The sequence below is a fragment of the Chanodichthys erythropterus genome, chromosome 23 (assembly GCF_024489055.1).
Source record: "Chanodichthys erythropterus isolate Z2021 chromosome 23, ASM2448905v1, whole genome shotgun sequence".
NCBI classification, from domain to species: Eukaryota; Metazoa; Chordata; class Actinopteri; order Cypriniformes; family Xenocyprididae; genus Chanodichthys; species Chanodichthys erythropterus.
In genome coordinates this window covers 29,412,047-29,430,484 of record NC_090243.1, presented here as the reverse complement: position 1 = coordinate 29,430,484, position 18,438 = coordinate 29,412,047, and the positions used below count along the sequence as shown (strand labels likewise).

The following is an 18,438-nucleotide window of genomic DNA, read 5'->3' as shown; positions in this document are numbered from 1 at the left end:
GATATAAAGCATGTGTTCTGCAGCAACTGTTAGTTTAACTGCTTCAAGAACAGTGACGTTCCTAACTCTCTACTGAGAAATGTCATAGCTTTTCAGTTGTGAACCTATTTTACTGATAAAGTTGTGAGGCAGCACTGACAATAAGTTTCTGTGGGCATTTGTTTCCGTGTGCACTAGTGTGTCCATACTGTGCGTACAGAGAGAGTGAGAGAAAGAGAGCAGGCTTTCATAGATAATAGAAGGTAATTTTGTGGGGAAAACACGGAAATAATTTGTCATTTTTATCCCATTGTTTGTTATAATTATATGCTTGCAAGCCAACCAGCTATGAGGTGAATCACAACACTGAAAACTTTGATTTGAAGCTAAAAACGTATTTGAAAATAAAACAAAAATACAAAGGTAGAAGACTTTGTACTTAAAGGGATAGTTCACCCAAAATTTTCTTTGTTCTGCTGAACACAAAATAAGATATTTGGAAGAATGTCTGTAATAAAGCAGATCTCGCCCCCCATTGACTATTATAGTAGGAAAATAAATACTATGGTATTCAATGGGGGGGCGAGATCTGCTTGGTTACAACAATTTTTCCAAATATCTTCCTTTGTGTTCAGCAGAACAAAGACATTTATACAGGTTTTGAACAACTTGAGGGTGAGTAAATAATGACAGAATTTTCATTTTTGGGTGAACTGTCCCTTTAATTGCTTTAATGAGGGAAAGAACTTCAATGTCATAAAGCACGGCGAACAGGATAACTGAATTAAAAACGATGGAGAAATATAAAACTACTCATTTACAAATGATGTTTATATATTTATAAATAGGGTTGGAAATCAAAAATTGATTCAAATTCTGGAATAGTCAGGAATCGGATGCCTGACTATTTTTATTCCTCTTATTGATTTCTTTGTGTGCATTTTAATGTGATTTTAACCCTCAGGGGTCTGAGGATTTTTGGGGCCTTGGAGAAGTTTTGACATGCCCTGACATTTGTGCTTTTTTCAGTTGTTCATAAACATATTAATGGAAAAAGTGTCATTACACTGTATTCAGCACAAAATAGGCTACAATAATATGTGAGGAACATGTATGTACATGTTTGTGTTTTTGAAGGAATAACGTTTATGCATAGTTATTGAAAAAACAAAAAACTTAAGTCACTGAAATAAGGCCAAAAAATATATATTAAATCTTTGTCCACAAGACTTCTGGGTATTTGTGGTTGTAGACTAGAATTTTTGCTTCAAAATGAGGTAAAAAATTATGCTGCCTGCTTGTTCATATAAAACAATAGAGAGATTTAAATTTTCTAAAACATCTTTGGTCAAGAAACACAGTATGCGTGGAGGCGTGAATAATCATGAATAATGGATGATTCTCACCTGAGAAGACAAAAGAATTCCATAAAGAGCTCTAATGAGCTGCATAAATAATGAGGTCTTTCAGTCAGGTAGGCTGTGAAAAAACCCTCTGTTGATCATGTCTCAAATCTCATCATAATGTAAATCAAACATACAGAGAAAACAGCAATACTGTGAAATATTATTACAATTTAAAATAATGGTATTCTATTATATTCTTTAAAATATAATGTATTTCTGTGATGCAAAGTGTCTGAACAATTATGTTACCTCTATGGCATTTCATATAGGCTTTTAGCTTAAAAGCATGCACATTTGGAGAAATATTGATGGATTCTCATATGTTTGTCAATTTTCTATACAGAAGAGTAATATTTATTCAGGATTTATTGTCATTACTATGAGTGCTGGATACTGTGTTTACAATTCATACTTGCAGCTGGAGGGCGCTCTGTACACCTTTAGTCCACAAATGCCTGTGCACTAAAGAAGAATAGGCAATCCAGGAAATAACTGAACTAACAGAGGCCAGAGATTGCTAACTATGGCTATCCAAAACACTTTTCAAGACAATAAATACACGATTGAGACGATGTATGCATGTATTGACTCTGAATTTGCGTCTGAATAGCGCTGACTCCGTGGGCATGGCCGCATTAGCGGATAATGAGCTGAATCACGGACTTCTGACATGGCTCTCTTTTCATACAGATTACATAAACACAGAATATTTGTTTTTGATTTGACTTACATGATTTAAACCCTGACATTTCAATGTTTTTTTAGACATAAGTCTAATTTTTTTTGTCATTAGTATTCATAAGTTACAGTTCATTTTCTGAGAACTATCAGATTGGACTTCGTTCAGAGGGAGACGAGAGATCACGCATCATGTTAGTTTTCTTTATTTTCCAAAAAGCACAACATTTTGTTGTTACTCTGAGTGTACACAAATAAAAGAAGATATTCCACAGATTAAAATGGTGTATAACTCTTAATTGTATGTGCAACATTGACAGAGTATTTTGAGTCTCTTTCACACTGGTTAGGCGTGACCGCCGACCCGAGAGTGTTAAACCATTCAAGCACAAGAAGACTCAAAGAAAAGCCGCTTCTCATATAGTGCTCAAATACTGAATCGAGTATTCTTTTGCATCTTCCCAGTCGGTTATGTCTCAAATAAACGTAAACATTTGCGAAAGAAAACACATGTGTAACAGTATATTGGATCCGTGCGTTCGTTCTTAAAGTGATAGCAGCCCAATAATCCTGCTGCTGTATGTGTAATTAACGTTAATCAAAACAACAAAAAACAAGGAGAAAATTCACTGGCTGATCTTGACTGAATAACTTTTGTAACTATATATCTAATGTATATTTTATTTATAAAGTGCAATGTTATTTTACATTTGATTACAGTTTATTTACCTGAATACCTGAAAATCTTAAAAAAAAACTGTTTATTTCAATCGCATCTTTGTTCAGTTGTATTTATTTGTCCTATTGCTAATTTATATGTTCTTATTTAATTACTGAGTGTTTACTTGTTTTAATAATGCTTGAAATTTATATTAGACTAGTTGTTTTTGCTGTGGTATTTTTGTTAAAATTTTTGTGAAAGTGTTCTTTAGCCTGTTGATTTTTGTTCATGGTATTTAGCTGCAAAGAAATGTTCTGCAAAAAGAATGATACTTAAGTTTTTTTGTTTGTTTGTTTACCTTATTGGAATCAAAACTAGAAATCGATAAGAATCGGAATCAATTTGATGAACACATGACATTCCATTTGGAGCCAATCATGTCTTCAGAATTATGCATTTCTATGGAAACACTACTATCAACGCCTAAATGAATTTGCAGTGGTCACGTGGTACAAGTAGGAGATCTAGGAAATTTCCCATTTCACAAGCTGTAATTACGAGCTCTACGAGGAAGTGAACGCTTTTACAAGTTGAAATCTCGTAATTATGGTAATTACAACATGGCATGAACGGGCGGAGCTAAAGAGCTATTTTGGCATGTGTTGCTTTTTTCAACTTTTTCAATTGGTGTTATTTTTTGTACAGCATCATAGGTAATGTTGTTTTTCATCAGGAATTTCACTGTTAAACACAATTATCTTAAAAACAGGCTGAAATAATGCAGGCTGAAGGCTTCAGCAGAAGCAACAACCTCATAGCTCACAGTACTGTAGGTTTGTCTTTAAAGGTTCATAAGTTATCATTCAAAATAAATTTCCCTATGGATTTGTCATTTCCGGAACCCGAGTGTTGCACTCTACTCCATACCTTAGAATGATCACCAACCAATCAGAATCAAGCATTCAACAGCCTTGTAGTATAATATTATTTTGTACGTCCCTGTTTATTATTAATTGAACCTTTAAACTTAAAGCCTTCTAGTTAGTGACTTAAGTGACAATTTGCAGCGGTCTCTCTTATTTTATATGCAGGTATGAATTTTGGTATATAGACATTTTTTTTATTGTGTATACATTATATCGTCTTTACTTATAAGGAACATTGAAATGATTCATTTAAACAGCAGGCAATTTTAAGCAGTAATCTAATAATCTTATCAAGTGAGGAATGTTTTTTCCCTTTTAAATTAATGGGATCAATTTGCTGTGAGCAGTTGTCTCCTCATTTCTGATCTCACACTTATCTTTGCCTATTTATCTGTTTTTCTCTGAACAGAAATCCTCCACCCACCCTACATCAACCAGAGATCTGGTCAAACGATTTTAACGATTTTATATGCAAGTGAGTAACACAGATTAAGTGTATTTTTTATTTGCCAGTGATGTACTTAGATATAAAGTTTGATGGTTGTTAAAGTTGTGTTAGTTTTTCTTTTCTATACTGATTTTGTAGGTTAATTACTCTCATAAAGAGCTTCTCATAATGCCTCGTCATACTCCAATTAACCTCCTGCTGTTTTCCCAGAACATTGTTTGTAACTGAGTTAATCTCAACGACCTTTAGCTTGTTTGTGTTTTTCATGAATATGGTCTTTATCAGTTGCCATTTTATGTGACATCTTGGGACATCAGCAAATTTTTTCCCCCATTTTTCAATTGTGTCCCCTTCAGGTGTCTGATAAAGGATTTTGAGCTGAGGCCCAATGTGCTTGACCTTCTTCAGCATGTCTTCATCAAACAGATTGTGGGCCGAGAGAGGACGCTGCAGAAGCAGCTGATGGAACTAATCGACCTCAACCAGCAAATTGGCGTTATTGAGAAAACAAGGTAGAAAGACATAAATATCAGCTCTAGTGCTTTCTGTGAGTAGTCTTGCATATCCAGACCTTTGCCTGATGACATAAGGTCTGGGCGCTATAGCCACTGCATTTGGCCAAAGGCCAACCCTTAGTCAGGAAGAGGACTTCAGACTTATAGGCCCTGTTTACACCTGGTATTAAGATTCATTTTGGTTGATCAGCTCACAAGTGGACGATGCTGAATACAGGGTCTAAAATGTTTTGAGTTTGTCCACTTTTGAACACTTCTAGAGGTAGTCAAAAACGTGTTTGACCGGGTTACTTTCTTGTCAACGCTCACGTAGTCGAACGTGTTCGAACATCCGCAAAAGACTGCCTGCTCTTCACTCTCTGACTTCATGCGTAAACATTATGGGAAGCGAAAAATGTACTCAGCACAATGTTCTCTCACCATTCCTGATTTCTAACATGCACTCACATCGTTTGCCTTGGACTTGCGGCTATCAGAGCAGAAATGAATATTGCTCTGAGCGCATTCCTTTGTAAATAAGCTTGAGCTTATTTCGTCCATTAGAATGAAAGATCTGAAAAAGGGCATACATTTACCCGCCCACAGACCCTCCTCTCAAAGAAATCAGCACAGAAGTGGTTAAAAGTGGACAAAAGAGACAGATTAAAACACCAGGTGTAAGTGGGTACATGTTTCCCTCTTCTACTTGTGTAACCAAATCGCATCTTTATACCAGGTGTAAACAGGGCCATCATTTGCTTTTATTTTAAGGCTTACATAAATATGTACATACAAATATGGGATCTCTGATGACTGCAGAACTAACCATTGTGGCTGGACCGGTTAGAGGGGCCGAGACCCCCATCACATCCCCTGCTATGCCTCTAAGATATGAATTTTATTTTTATCATTTAAGCCATCTTGGAAATACAGAAAGGAGAGACAGTGATTCCAGGTATGAGATATTGACTGTCACATGGGCTAGAACAACCCTACTTCCTGTGGATGTAGCAGTAGCAGCTTTCTGTCTCTGGCCATGTGTTGTGGCAACTCCCCTTGTGACTTTCCCAGAAGTGTTCATTGTGTACCCAATGTTGTGTTCTTGTGTTTTCACAAAAGTTGAATGTGTAAAAAAATGGTCTGGGTCAACGTTATGGGTCTGCCTACACTAGATACTTTACCTAGCATTTAATTCAACTACATTACAAACATGAACTTTGTCTACATAGGATGCTACCTTCTTAGACAGCATTTGTTACTCAAAAGAAGTATGTGAGGGCTTGCCATTAGCATGTTGCTAAGCTAACATTTGTGTTTGATGTGAAAGGGCTGCAAAAAGACAGAAATTTTGGGTAAACTAGCTATATTATTTATTGGTAAAACTAGATTAGAGATATTTTAATAATAGGCTACTATTTAGTATTAAAAAAAAAAGCATGGTCAGCATTTCTTTGTTAGCATAGCTGCTGAGCCTTTAGCCATTTTCAAGACTGCAAAACGGCTAAAGACGCATCTTTTTCCATAAACACTTGACCCATTAATAATAACACTTACTATTATATTCTGTATGTCTAATTATTTTTTATTTATTTATAAAAAGTAAAAAGTATAAAAAGTCACAGGACTTACATATTGTTACCCTATTGTTGGTTATAGCTTCAGTTGTTCTCGATTAAATTTAAATGTAGCATATTTGACAATTTTTTTTTTTTTTTGTCTTCCATTTTAATATTTATGTTGTGTAGCTTTTGAAACAAAGCTATAGAGTAGAATAACCTTGAAATAAAGATTGAAATCAGTTATAGTGCTCTTCAAATGACTTGGGTAAAAAGCAATTCTTATGCAACTATTGATTTTTATTTCATCATTATCTTTAATGCCTTTATCAATAATTCCAACAAGGTAATTTGTGTGAGTAATTTATGTGATTTTAACTTTCATGGTTGTTTTTGCAAAGACTATAATCATTTGTTGCAGGCATGAGCGTATCCACACCAAAAAAGGCAGCCATATGAAGTCTCAAAGTCAAACGTGTGACGACGTGGATGATCTGGCAACCCTAGAGGTTCTAGATGAAGTAAGAATATATACGGACCCCACAAGAGAAAGGCCACGGCACACACACATACACACAGTTTTGATCATCAATACATAGACTAAGGAAAGACAGGAAATTTTCCATCCTGCTGTCAGACAGCCCATTTATTTCAGCTGGAATTTTTCTTACGTTTTCCTGGAGCATTTTTCAGAGAGACTGTCAAGTGACCATAGCTCATCCTAGCAGTCTTATATTTAACTGTCAAGTAAATAAATAGACAGATTAGTGAACAATAACAGAGTTTGTATTGAAACACATTTAAGGTGATCTATCAGTTCAGAGGGGGTCTCATTGACACTAGATATATTTTCTCATCCATTATGGTAGCAGTTCTGACAGGAAGCTCTTGAATTATGCCTGTGTCCTTGGAGTGATATCACCAGATGGAGACCTGTGATGTGTGTAACTGTCTTGAATGGTCATATTGGCCGCAACAAAATGTACATAGAGTGCAGTAATCACAATGTAAAGAGCTTTGAATGCAGTATCATCTTACTGTGTCTAGGTTCGGTCATGCATGAAAATGCAGACTCCTGTGCAGTATTGGTGGTTATTTTGTTGTGCAGTGGTGTGCAGTGGTTTGATGGGATGGCCATCTGTGATGTGTAATTGTTTCTCTGTTAGAACACAATCACCGAACATCTACAGAGACGTTACGCAAAGGAGCACGTCTACACCTATGTTGGAGACATTCTTATAGCGGTCAATCCATTCCAGAAAACGGAGCTATACACGCCTGAGGTGCGTGTATAATATTTCAACATTTCATAGTCGGCTACATTCCATTTGCTACCAAATCTCTCATTCACTTTCTGTCTCACCTGTCAGTGTGTTTTGTGTCATTGTACCTTCTGCAGAAAGAGAGTATATATTTCCCTTTTTCATTCATTCACATGCTCTCCTCTCTCTAGATTCCCTTGTGAAAAAAAAGTACACTTTAGCATACCTTTAAAGAGAGTACTTACTACGGAAATATACTTTAAAAGTATAAAGTGCGAACTGAATTAAATGTTTTCAGGCAATTTAGCTAATTACATGTTTATTGCAATTAAATGAAAATGTATTATAGTTTTTTTTAATGCAATTAGCTGAACTTTGCAGTGCTTTTTGACCCACTTAAAGGGATAGTTGATCTAAAAATGAAAATTCTGTCATCATTTACTCGCCCTCAAGTTGTTCCAAACCTGTATGAGTTTCTTTCTTCTGCTGAATACAAAATAAGATATTTTGAAGAATAATGGTAAGCAAACAATTCATGGGTCCCACTCACTTCCATTATGGGGAAAAAAATACTGTGGAAGTGAGTGGGGCCAATCAACTGTTTTATTACCAACACTCTTCAAAATACCTTCTCTTGTGTTCAGCAGAAGAAAAAGAATCATATAGGTTTGGGGCAACTTGAGAGTGAGAAAATTATTTAAGTATGCTGGGAAACTCTTGTGCTTATTTGTATTGAATGTGCATTCGTAGCGTACTTCAAATCTTAAAAGTTTATTTTAAACTTTTTGATTTAAACTAGGGCTGTCAATCGATTAAAAATTGTAATCTAATTAATTACATACTCTGTGATTAATTAATCTAAATTAATCGCATACATAATTTTTGCTGTGAACGTATTACATATTTCAATTTAAATGAATCAATGAATAATCAGCATTAGTGACATTTAAAGTTCAAAAACTCTTATTATTATTTTCACTGTTCAAATAATGCCCATAAAAATCTGTAATCTGACCTAATATGCTAAGGAAATAAATTCATAAGTGCTTCAGGAAGAAGATTTGATGATGTGTGCTGTAACACCAGAGGTTGCATTAGACTTTAACTTTGTCCGACATTTTGACGGACAGGTTTGTAAAAAAATCCGTCATAATCCATTATTACCCGTCATTTTAATTTTCATCTTTTAATTATAATAACACATTTAATTGCTTTTATTTTTGTTCACATTTGAATTGGTAATTCACACGTGAAATTTCTCTGTACTGTACTATAGGCTATGTGTTAGCCATTAAAGAAAACATAGTTTCATATTTATGTTTAAATAGTCCTATGTTATGTTTTAAATTCATCTATTTGATTATGAAAAGTGAATATATTGGGAGACATGGAGTGGGTCGGACATGATTTTGACCACTTCATGAAGTTTTGTTTGGTAGAAAGCCTTTCTTTAAAGTGAATTTCATTTTGTAAAAATTGTAACTTCATTTCAATCAATGTTTCATCAACCAATTACCTGGATGTAATAAAAAGGAAGCAAATATAGCAGAAAATATAATCATGACATGGAGGTGCGGGCGCGATCACTGGCCCATGAACTGGAACGCGTCTTACACGAATGAACCGAAACTCAGCGTATAGGCTGCTTGCCTCAGAGACATGAGAAATATTTCTATAGAAAGCATGAAATATCTACTTCAACGACATGCTAGCCAGGTCGTACCTCCGGAATAACGTTAACTCCTGGATGCTTTACATTGATGTGGTAGCCTACTTTAGAGTGGACGAACTCCGGTGATATGCAAATTCCTTGCTGCAGATGACTTTAACACTTCCATCAGGCCGTTTTTTATAAGTAGCCTAAATGTTCCAGTCAATGATCCAGGTAGCGCCAGCGCATTCTCGTCTCGTCGCTCCAGGTTCAAAGGTCAATACGGAATGTATTAATCTGCGTTATTTTTTTTCAGATTAATTAATCGAAATTAACATGTTATTTTGGCAGCCCTAATTTAAACAATAATAATTTTAACCTTACAGTTAACTTGCATTAAAGGATTAGTTCACATTAGTTCCTGGTAATTTACTCAGCCCCATGTCATCCAGGATGTTTGTTTTTCTTTCTTCAGTTGAAAAGAAATAATGGTTTTTGAGAAAAACATTGCAGGATTTTTCTCCATATAGTTGAATTCACCAGGGGTACAATGGGTTGAAGGTCAAAAATGTAGTTTCAATGCAGCTTTAAAAGGCTCTACACGATCCCAGCCGAGGAATAAGTGTCCTGTCTAACTAAGCAATTGTCATTACAATTATATACATTTTAACCACAGTGCTCATCTTGCACTGTTCTGCGATGTGCCACGCATTACGTAATCACGTTGAAAAGATCATGCGTGATGTAGGTGGATGTACTGCGGCAGGGCGAAAAACTACAATTCATTTTCTCCTCCAACTTCAAAATCGTTCACTCTAAAAAAAAAAATGCTGGGTTAAAAACAACCCAAGTTGGGTTGAAAATGGACAAATTCAGTGAATGGGTTGTTTTGACCCAGTGGTTCGGTTAAATGTTTACCCAACCTGCTGGGTAGATTTATTTAACTCAACTATTATTTAAAAATGACTGTATTGCTTGATTAAAAGGAACCCAAAGTATGTTGTAAATTAACATTTATTAGTATGTTTAATAAATGAACATTTGTGAAGTTTAATGAATGAATAAACATTTATTAAATTGCTTATTAATAAATGTTCACCTTTTGATTATTATTATTGTTGCCTCTATGTGTCTGATTTTTAATTTGAAACCTATTGTGTGTTCTTTTAAAGCCAGCCATATAGTAATTTTTAAACAATAGTTGAGTTAAATAAAACTGTCCAGCACGTGTCCATGTCGCAAACATTTAACCCAACCACTGGGCTAAAACAACCCATTCGCTGGGTTTGTCTATTTTCAACCTAACTTAAGTTGTTTTTAACCCAGCATTTTTTAGACTGTTGTTTTACCTTTTTCTGTAAAGGGCGTTTGACTTAGTCTTTGTATGTTCGCTTTTGTATTTTCGCTTTCACTTTTTGTGGTTAAAAAGTATATACATTTTTATTTAAAAAAAAAAAAATGACCAATCATTTCACTAGACAAGCCCGTTATTCCTCGGCTGGGATCGTGTAGAGCCATTTGAGGCTGCACTGAAACTGCAGTTTGGACCTTCAACCCACTGTACCCTGGTGAATTCCACTATATGGAGAAAAATCCTGTAATGTGTTCCTCAAAAACCTTAGGTTCTTTTTGACTGAAGAAAGGAAGTCATAAACATCTTGGATGACATGGGGGTGAGTAAACTATCAGGGAATTTTAATTCTGAAGTGAACTAATCCTTTAATCTAGCAAGCTTATCCAACATACTGACAACAACCACTCAGAACACCATTAGCAGCCGTATAGCAATGCCCTGACAACCCCCTTGAACACCCAAAGCTACTGCATAGCAATGCCCAAGCAAGCATTCATAACAGCTTAGCAATAGCAATATGCTAAAAACACTTTGAACATCAAAGCAGCCATTTAGGATTGCTATTTGGGCTTCTGGAATTCCCTAGCAACCACATAGAACATTGTTAAAATACCTTAGCAACTGCTTAGCAAAGTGCCAAAAACCACTCAGACCACCCTAGCAACCCCATTAAAACATGCTGACAACTACTCAGAACACAGCATACGTAGCAATGCCCTAAAAACTTTAGCATAGTGGAGATTGTGTGTTTTATATGGGAAGGCACCACTCTGATTTTTGTTTCAGGAAATGTGAGTCTAACCATCAAATGAGTCAAGCACAGTTGCTGAATACCTTGTTTCTCTGACAGCATTCCAAGAGTTACATTGGAGCCAAAAGAACGTCCAACCCTCCTCATATATATGCAGTCGCAGACATCGCATATCAATCCATGGTGTCCTATAATGCTGATCAGGTAGAGTATGTTCCTCTATGAGCTGCTGGAGTGTATCAGTCATGGTCTGAACTGTGTTCGTCTCTGTGTTCAGTGCATTGTTATCAGCGGAGAGAGCGGTGCAGGGAAAACAGAGAGTGCCCACCTGTTAGTCCAACAGCTGACCGTCCTTGGAAAGGTTTGGAGAGTCATACAATTTCTCTCATGTCACTTCATCCTTTTTTTCTTCTCAGTAAATACAATACTTTCAACTCAAGTCAATTTTATGCCTATTTACTGGGAAGTAGCCATGTAATAAGTGTGTGTTTTGTCCTGATCACTTTTATTTCACAATAATGTATATCTGACCAGCTCTTTTTGTATTTTTGTTTTTCTTCAGGCCAACAATCGGACCCTCCAGGAGAAGATTTTGCTGGTCAATGGTCTGGTGGAGGCCTTTGGAAATGCCTGCACTGTGATCAATGATAACTCCAGTCGCTTTGGGAAGTATCTGGAGATGAAGTTCACTTGTGGAGGTACAGTGGTGGGAGCTCAGATCTCAGAATACCTCCTGGAGAAGTCTCGGGTCGTACACCAGGCTGTGTAAGAGTCCACTCATTGCATATGGCCTTGACCATGAAGCTGAAGCCAAATTCAGCATGCATACCAAATTAAATATCATGATAAGGATTGATCAAAATGACTTTTTGATCACATTTTTTGTGCTTCGGGAGAATGCGCTTTTTTTTTTTTCTTACAATAATTTTGGTAACATGTTGGAATGGTGGATGGTTGAGCTTGATGAATGCAGTCAAGACTACAATATTTGTATATATATATTTAAAGAAAAGTATTTAGTTTCCTCTGTTTACTTGACATCGTTTACCGCCAGTAATTTTAGTCAATTGCTGAGATGCTAAAATCCATTCTATAACCAAGCATTGTTTTTATTAGAGGGGAGCGTAACTTTCACATCTTCTACTATATCTATGCCGGTCTGGCAGAGAGGAAGAAACTTGGCCACTACAAGCTGTCAGACAGCAAAACTCCAAAGTAAGTTCTTGAACACCTGATAACAGCCTGCTGTTTTTATCTCTATCCTCCTTTGACATCCTCTTTTCTATTTTGTACTCTTTGTTTTTCTCAATTCCAGGTATCTCCACAATGAGAATGTTAAATTAGTGCCTGACATTGTGGGCAATGCCTTCTACAAGGAGCAGTTTGAGACTGTGGAGCAGTGCTTCAAAGTCATTGGCTTCACCCTAGAGGTACACAAACCTATCACATGAAGTGCTTACGATATAAAAAATAAGGGTTCAAGAATACTAGTAGTGACATTTTTAATAAGTGTTCTTTGCTGCAAAGAACCTTTATTTTTGTACTGTCTTCCAAATAGAGTCGCCATTTCAATACCATGTGTCATTTAGAACATTAGAATTCTTAAATTGGAGGCGACAGCACTGACTGTTGTTGAACTAAATTGCAAATGTTGCTTCTTTTGGAGAAGGTACATTAACTACATAAGGTACATAATTTAGTACATTACTAAGTAATGAAGGGTAATAGGTAGGAGGAACGCTGATGTGCAGGGACCGTGAGAACAGCCTGTCTGTCCATTCAGGCCCAGTGCTCTGAACACTGATGATGGCCTATGTGGAGGGTTATGTAGAAGTTGTGACCCAGTGCTCTAATGCCATCAGTCTCCACAATTAGCATCAGGCGAATCAATGATGCATGCTGGAATACATTGCCAGGGCCCATTTTGTCTGGAAGGCCACATCCAGGCTTATCAGTGAAATAAGATATCCCAAGATCATGAAACTATCACAACAGAGTGCAACAGCTGGGTTATGGAAGTAAAAACCCAATTAATTTTCTTTATACAGAAATGTAACCACATGAGATTGTTAAGCGAAAGTATATTTTAGAAGCTACAAAGAAGAAATTATGTAAGCAGCTGAATTCTTATGAAGAACTACAAAGTCCATAATCTTGCAGAGAGATCAACCAATCAGAGAAGTTGCTGTTACTATGAAAACAGAATTCACTGCAAAAGCTCATCAGTAACTATCCACTACCATACATCCTCAGATGTATCATATATATTTGTATATATTAGAATAAACTTAAAAGGTTAGTTCACCACAAAACAAAAATTCTGTCATTAATTACTCACCCTCATGTTGTTCCACACCTTCGTTCATCTTCGGAACACAAATTAAGATATTTTTTATGAAATAAAAAATTTATATGACTATAGACAGCAATATAATCAACTGTTACGTAACAGTCAGGATCATTAATATGTATGACCCCAATATTTGCATATGCCAGCCCATGTTCAAGGCATTACACAAGGGCAGGCAGTATTAACGTCTGGATCTGTGCACAGCTGAATCATCAGACTAGGTAAGCAAGCAAGAACAATAGCGAAAAATGGCAGATGGAGCAATAATAACTGACATGATCCATGATATGATATTTTTAGTGATATTTGTAAATTGTCTTTATAAATGTTTCGTTAGCATGTTGCTAATGTACTGTTAAATGTGGTTAAAGTTACCATCGTTTCTCACTGTATTCACGGAGACGAGAGCCGTTGCTATTTTCATTTTTAAACACTTGCAGTCTGTATAATTCATAAACACAACTTCATTCTTTATAAATCTCTCCAACAGTGTGTAATATTAGCTTTAAATGTAAACATCCAAATAAATACTATACTCACATGATCCGACGCATGCATGCAGTATGCATAACGAACATCTTGTAAAGATCCATTTGAGGGTTATATTAGCTTCATGAACTTTGTAAATTCACTGTATTATAGTCGAGAGCTCGGGGGCGGGGAGCGCGCGATTTAAAGGGGCCGCAGCCTGAATTGGTGCATAGTTAATGATGCCCCAAAATAGGCAGTTAAAAAAAATAATTAAAAAAATCTATGGGGTATTTTGAGCTGAAACTTCAGACACATTCAGTGGACACCTTAGACTTATATCACATCTTGTAAAAACTGGTTCTAGGGCACCTTTAATTTTATGAAATGACAAGAATACTTTTTGTGCGCAAAAACAAAACAAAAATAACTACTTTATTCAACAATATCTTCTCCAGTTTTTTTAAAAGTTATCTTTCACAATGTTTGTTGGTTAATGGCTCTTTAATGGCACATTTCATAACCAGTCCAACATCTGAGTTATGAAATGTGAATGTTTTCTATAGGAAGCTTATTCTATCTCTGTAATGTCAGTTTAAGTTTCCATTTCTCGAGGGAGATAGAAGTAATCACAGGCATTTGACTGACATGACTTTGACTGCTGTGACATTACTGAACACAGTATTCTTAAGGGAATCCACATAATTGAATAGACAGACATGGCAATGTGCCACTTTATATTATCTGCTATGCTACATTTGCAGAAATTTGCAGCATATTCATTCCTATGGGTCGGAATGCTTACATGCAGATGTTATTAGTTGTGATGTTCTGTAATAAACCATGTTATTTATGCTTGATGTCTCTTCTGTGGTACTTTTAAATTAATACATTTAATTTATTCATTAAAATGACCAACGGCGGTGCATTTGTATGTCATAATTTCATCAGGAGCTTGGAAGCGTGTACAGTATCTTAGCTGGGATCCTAAATGCAGGTGATGTCGAGTTCACATCAGTGGCTTCTGAACATCAGACGGACAAAAGCAACATTTCCAACATGGCAGTGCTAGAGAGTGGTAAGAATTAACACACATTCCAGTTTTTCAAGGCTGACCTTTCACTCTGTACAACGCAACCTCTTGATCTGAGCCTGAGCACAGTTATATAATCGTTCATGGGTGTTGTGTGTTTATGTAATTCTGAAGAGCCACAAAAATACTGGGTAAATCCCTATTTGCATCCCTCCTAAAAAAAAACCAAAAAACAAAAACAAAACAAGCCTAAGGTGGTTTATTGCTCTTAACTGACTTAATAGTTTTAGAAGGTTTAAGGGCACTTTTCACCAACTTATCCAGACCAGTTTATTCAACTTAAACCAGCAAACCACATTTGACTAGTTCATAATTTTGTTTGTTTAAGTCATCATGGGTTGTATATAGTATGCTATTGCAGGGTTAGTGCATCTCAAATTATACTGGGTTGATTTCCTAAAGTGTCTAAATAATTTCACCCACAACCCCTTGTGCTACAATTGGGAAGGGGTTTGTGATTATTCTCCATTTCTGTTGCAGGAAAAACAAAATTGTGTGAGGTATGAGACAGCAGTTTTAAATATTTGAACCTAAAAGTATACCATAACTAGTGAAGTGCACAATTAATGATTATTACAAGTATGTAAATTGGGATGTGGCTCCAGTCACACTTTTATACTATAGTCACCATTTATACTATATAGCAGTGGTTCTCAACTGGTTTGGCCATGGGACCCACATTTTCCCATGATCATTAATCCGTGACCCAATTTTATTAGGAATTTGAAATAATTGCTAAAAGAATAAAAAAAAAAGGGGTGTGTGTATATGTGTATCATTAGCCTTTAAAAATTATAATACATTTGCTTTTTAAAAACCAACCACATTTATTACACAAAAACGGTTGACACACACACAAGTACCTTCCTACGTTACTTAACATACATATAAATTGTAAGAATACAACTAATACTGAAGAATAAACAGTACAAAATATGGCTATTAAATAGCAGTCCCAAACTAGTTTTTGTTAGTACAATAAAGTTAGTAAATTGGTATGAGCCACCACAGTCATTTAAAAATATACAAAATATCACAAAGTGAAAATAAATTGGCATTTTGGGGTTATAGAAACAACAGTTAGGATGGTAAAATACCCTAAAGTCTGGAAACTGCTCATACCTGCATGCAAAAAAACAACCTGTGGCATCAGTGTAAAATTAGCCTTTCATGCACGTCTTTCAAAATAAAAGTCTCACATCAGAAATCATAGAATTAAATTTGTTGTTGTTTCTTTGACTGCACACTCTGCGACCCACTCAAAACGGTCTCCCCACCAGTTGATAAACACTGCTATATAGAATATCTGTGTAGGATTAGTGCAAGAGTGGTTAACTCCGGTTCAGGAGAGCCAAGGCACAGTTCAGCTCCAACCCTGATAAAAACTCACCTGCCTGTAGCTTCCTAGCAAAGCCACTGGAAGGCAAGCCTGCAAGGTTTAGCCAAAAAAGCATAACAGCTAATGCTAACGCCCTGCCCCGGCGGTATGCAGGGAAGGAGACCAGGGGCCGTTTTTTGAATGGAAGTCAATGGATGAGAGGCTTCACTATGCTGATTAAACAGCTTTTGTGGGGAAATAGCTAATCATTTAATTAATGGACAGTCTGTTTGCTAATCATCAACATATTTTACACTAAACAGTACTTTTGTTGGGAACTATATGTAGATTCTAGCTTGATAAAATGTATTTTTTAAGAGAAGGCAGACTAGGGAATGTTGCGACTGAAGTCATAGGCTGAGATTAAGTTAGCCGTTACGCTTTCTCTCTCTTTCAGACCTTTATTAGCTTGTTCAGGTGTGTTTGATTAGGGTTGAAGCAAAAACTGAGGTCCTGAGGCTCTCCAGGACCGACGTTCGCCAACCTTGATTAATGTGTCCCAAATCGAGTGATAAAACTAAAACTATTAAAAATGTTTTTTGGTAATCTGAAATAAAACTTAAAATAAAATATATGCTATTAGATGAAAAACCTAAACTTGGCAACTAACTGAAATAAGTAAGTTGATTTTGAAGTACTAAAATTAATTAAACTAAAATTAAATCTGAAAATATAAAAATAAAAGTTAATTCAAAATATTAATAAATTACAATAGTATATAAATTATACAGTATTAGCCTAGCAAAGGGCTTTTCGAATTAGTTTTATGGTAATGAATTTGGCTAAATGCTAAAGCTAACAGAATGTAAAAGAAATGAGTTTTCTGAGACACTATTATAGTTTTTATTAATATTTTGAATTAGTTTTTATTTTTATTTCTGTTTTCATTTTAACATTTCTTGTGTGTTTTTGTCATTTTGTTATTATTTTTTTTTTTTTTGTCTTTCAAGTAACGACATTTTTTTTTTTTTTACTATATAATAACTCTGGTTTGTGGGATACAGTTTTGCTGCAATTTCATGAGATGCGTAGCATGTCCCAAAACTGGTGTACTGGCTTGTCACATGCACTGAAAGTATGAACTTTATAATCAGTACTTACTTTTTGTACTCCTAAATTTAAGCACATTGTTATGTTTGTATGTGCAGCTGCTTCACTGCTGTGTATCCGTGCGGATGAGCTACAAGAAGCCCTGACCTCTCACTGTGTGGTCACACGGGGCGAAACCATCGTCAGGTCAAACACAGTGGAGAAGGCCACTGAGGTGCGGGACGCCATGGGCAAAGCCCTCTATGGACGCCTGTTCAGCTGGATCGTCAACCGTATCAACTCTCTCCTGAAACCGGAGAACCAGTCAGGGTGAGAGAAAGAGAGTGTGCCTAAACTGTGCTTGGATTTGCCAATATTTCAATTTTTGCAATCAAAAATCTAAAATCTCAATATGAACATTTGCATCAAATTGATCATTCAAGACCAGGATAGATACAACTATGAAAGCTTGCTTCTCCCACTGAATAAAAATAAAAAAGGTCATTGAGACTTTTTCTCACAATGCTGACTTTTTTCTCAGAATTGCATGATATAAACTCACAATAGTGAGTTATAAAGTCAGAATTGCATTATATATAATTAATTCTGTGTTATAAAGTCAGAGTTGTGAGTTTATATCCTGCAATTCTGACTATATAATTCACAATTCTGACTTTATAACTCATAATTCTGACTTTATATCTTGCAGTTGTGGCTTAATATCACTCAATTTTGAGAAAAATTGCGCAATTATCTTTTTATTATTATTCTGTGGCAGAAACAAGCTTCCATATAAAAAGTCTCCTAATTGACCAAATACTAGAAAGAATTGGCCGAGACTGAAGTGTAAATAACAATAGATGCTATTTACTCTGTGAAAATAGCAGTATTTGCTTTGCAGTAAGTGTAAATAGTTGTTAGATGCTATTTGAATGCTGAAAAGAAATAATGACA

General features: G+C 35.7%; 1 protein-coding gene across 2 annotated transcripts in view; it reads left to right on the top strand.

Annotated features, from left to right (window-relative positions):
• The window catches only part of myo3a (myosin IIIA), a 99,860-nt gene that overhangs the window by 35,111 nt on the left and 46,311 nt on the right, over positions 1-18,438 (top strand). The window contains exons 7-18 of one of the 2 annotated variants that reach the window (XM_067377900.1): positions 4,060-4,125; positions 4,455-4,610; positions 5,509-5,547; positions 6,570-6,669; positions 7,315-7,431; positions 11,266-11,370; positions 11,444-11,527; positions 11,729-11,931; positions 12,283-12,381; positions 12,482-12,596; positions 14,936-15,062; positions 17,604-17,814. In XM_067377900.1, coding sequence (XP_067234001.1) covers positions 4,060-4,125; positions 4,455-4,610; positions 5,509-5,547; positions 6,570-6,669; positions 7,315-7,431; positions 11,266-11,370; positions 11,444-11,527; positions 11,729-11,931; positions 12,283-12,381; positions 12,482-12,596; positions 14,936-15,062; positions 17,604-17,814 — 1,422 coding nt within the window. The remainder of the gene's footprint in view (positions 1-4,059; positions 4,126-4,454; positions 4,611-5,508; positions 5,548-6,569; positions 6,670-7,314; positions 7,432-11,265; positions 11,371-11,443; positions 11,528-11,728; positions 11,932-12,282; positions 12,382-12,481; positions 12,597-14,935; positions 15,063-17,603; positions 17,815-18,438) is intronic. The other variant, XM_067377901.1, reaches the window with a different exon arrangement.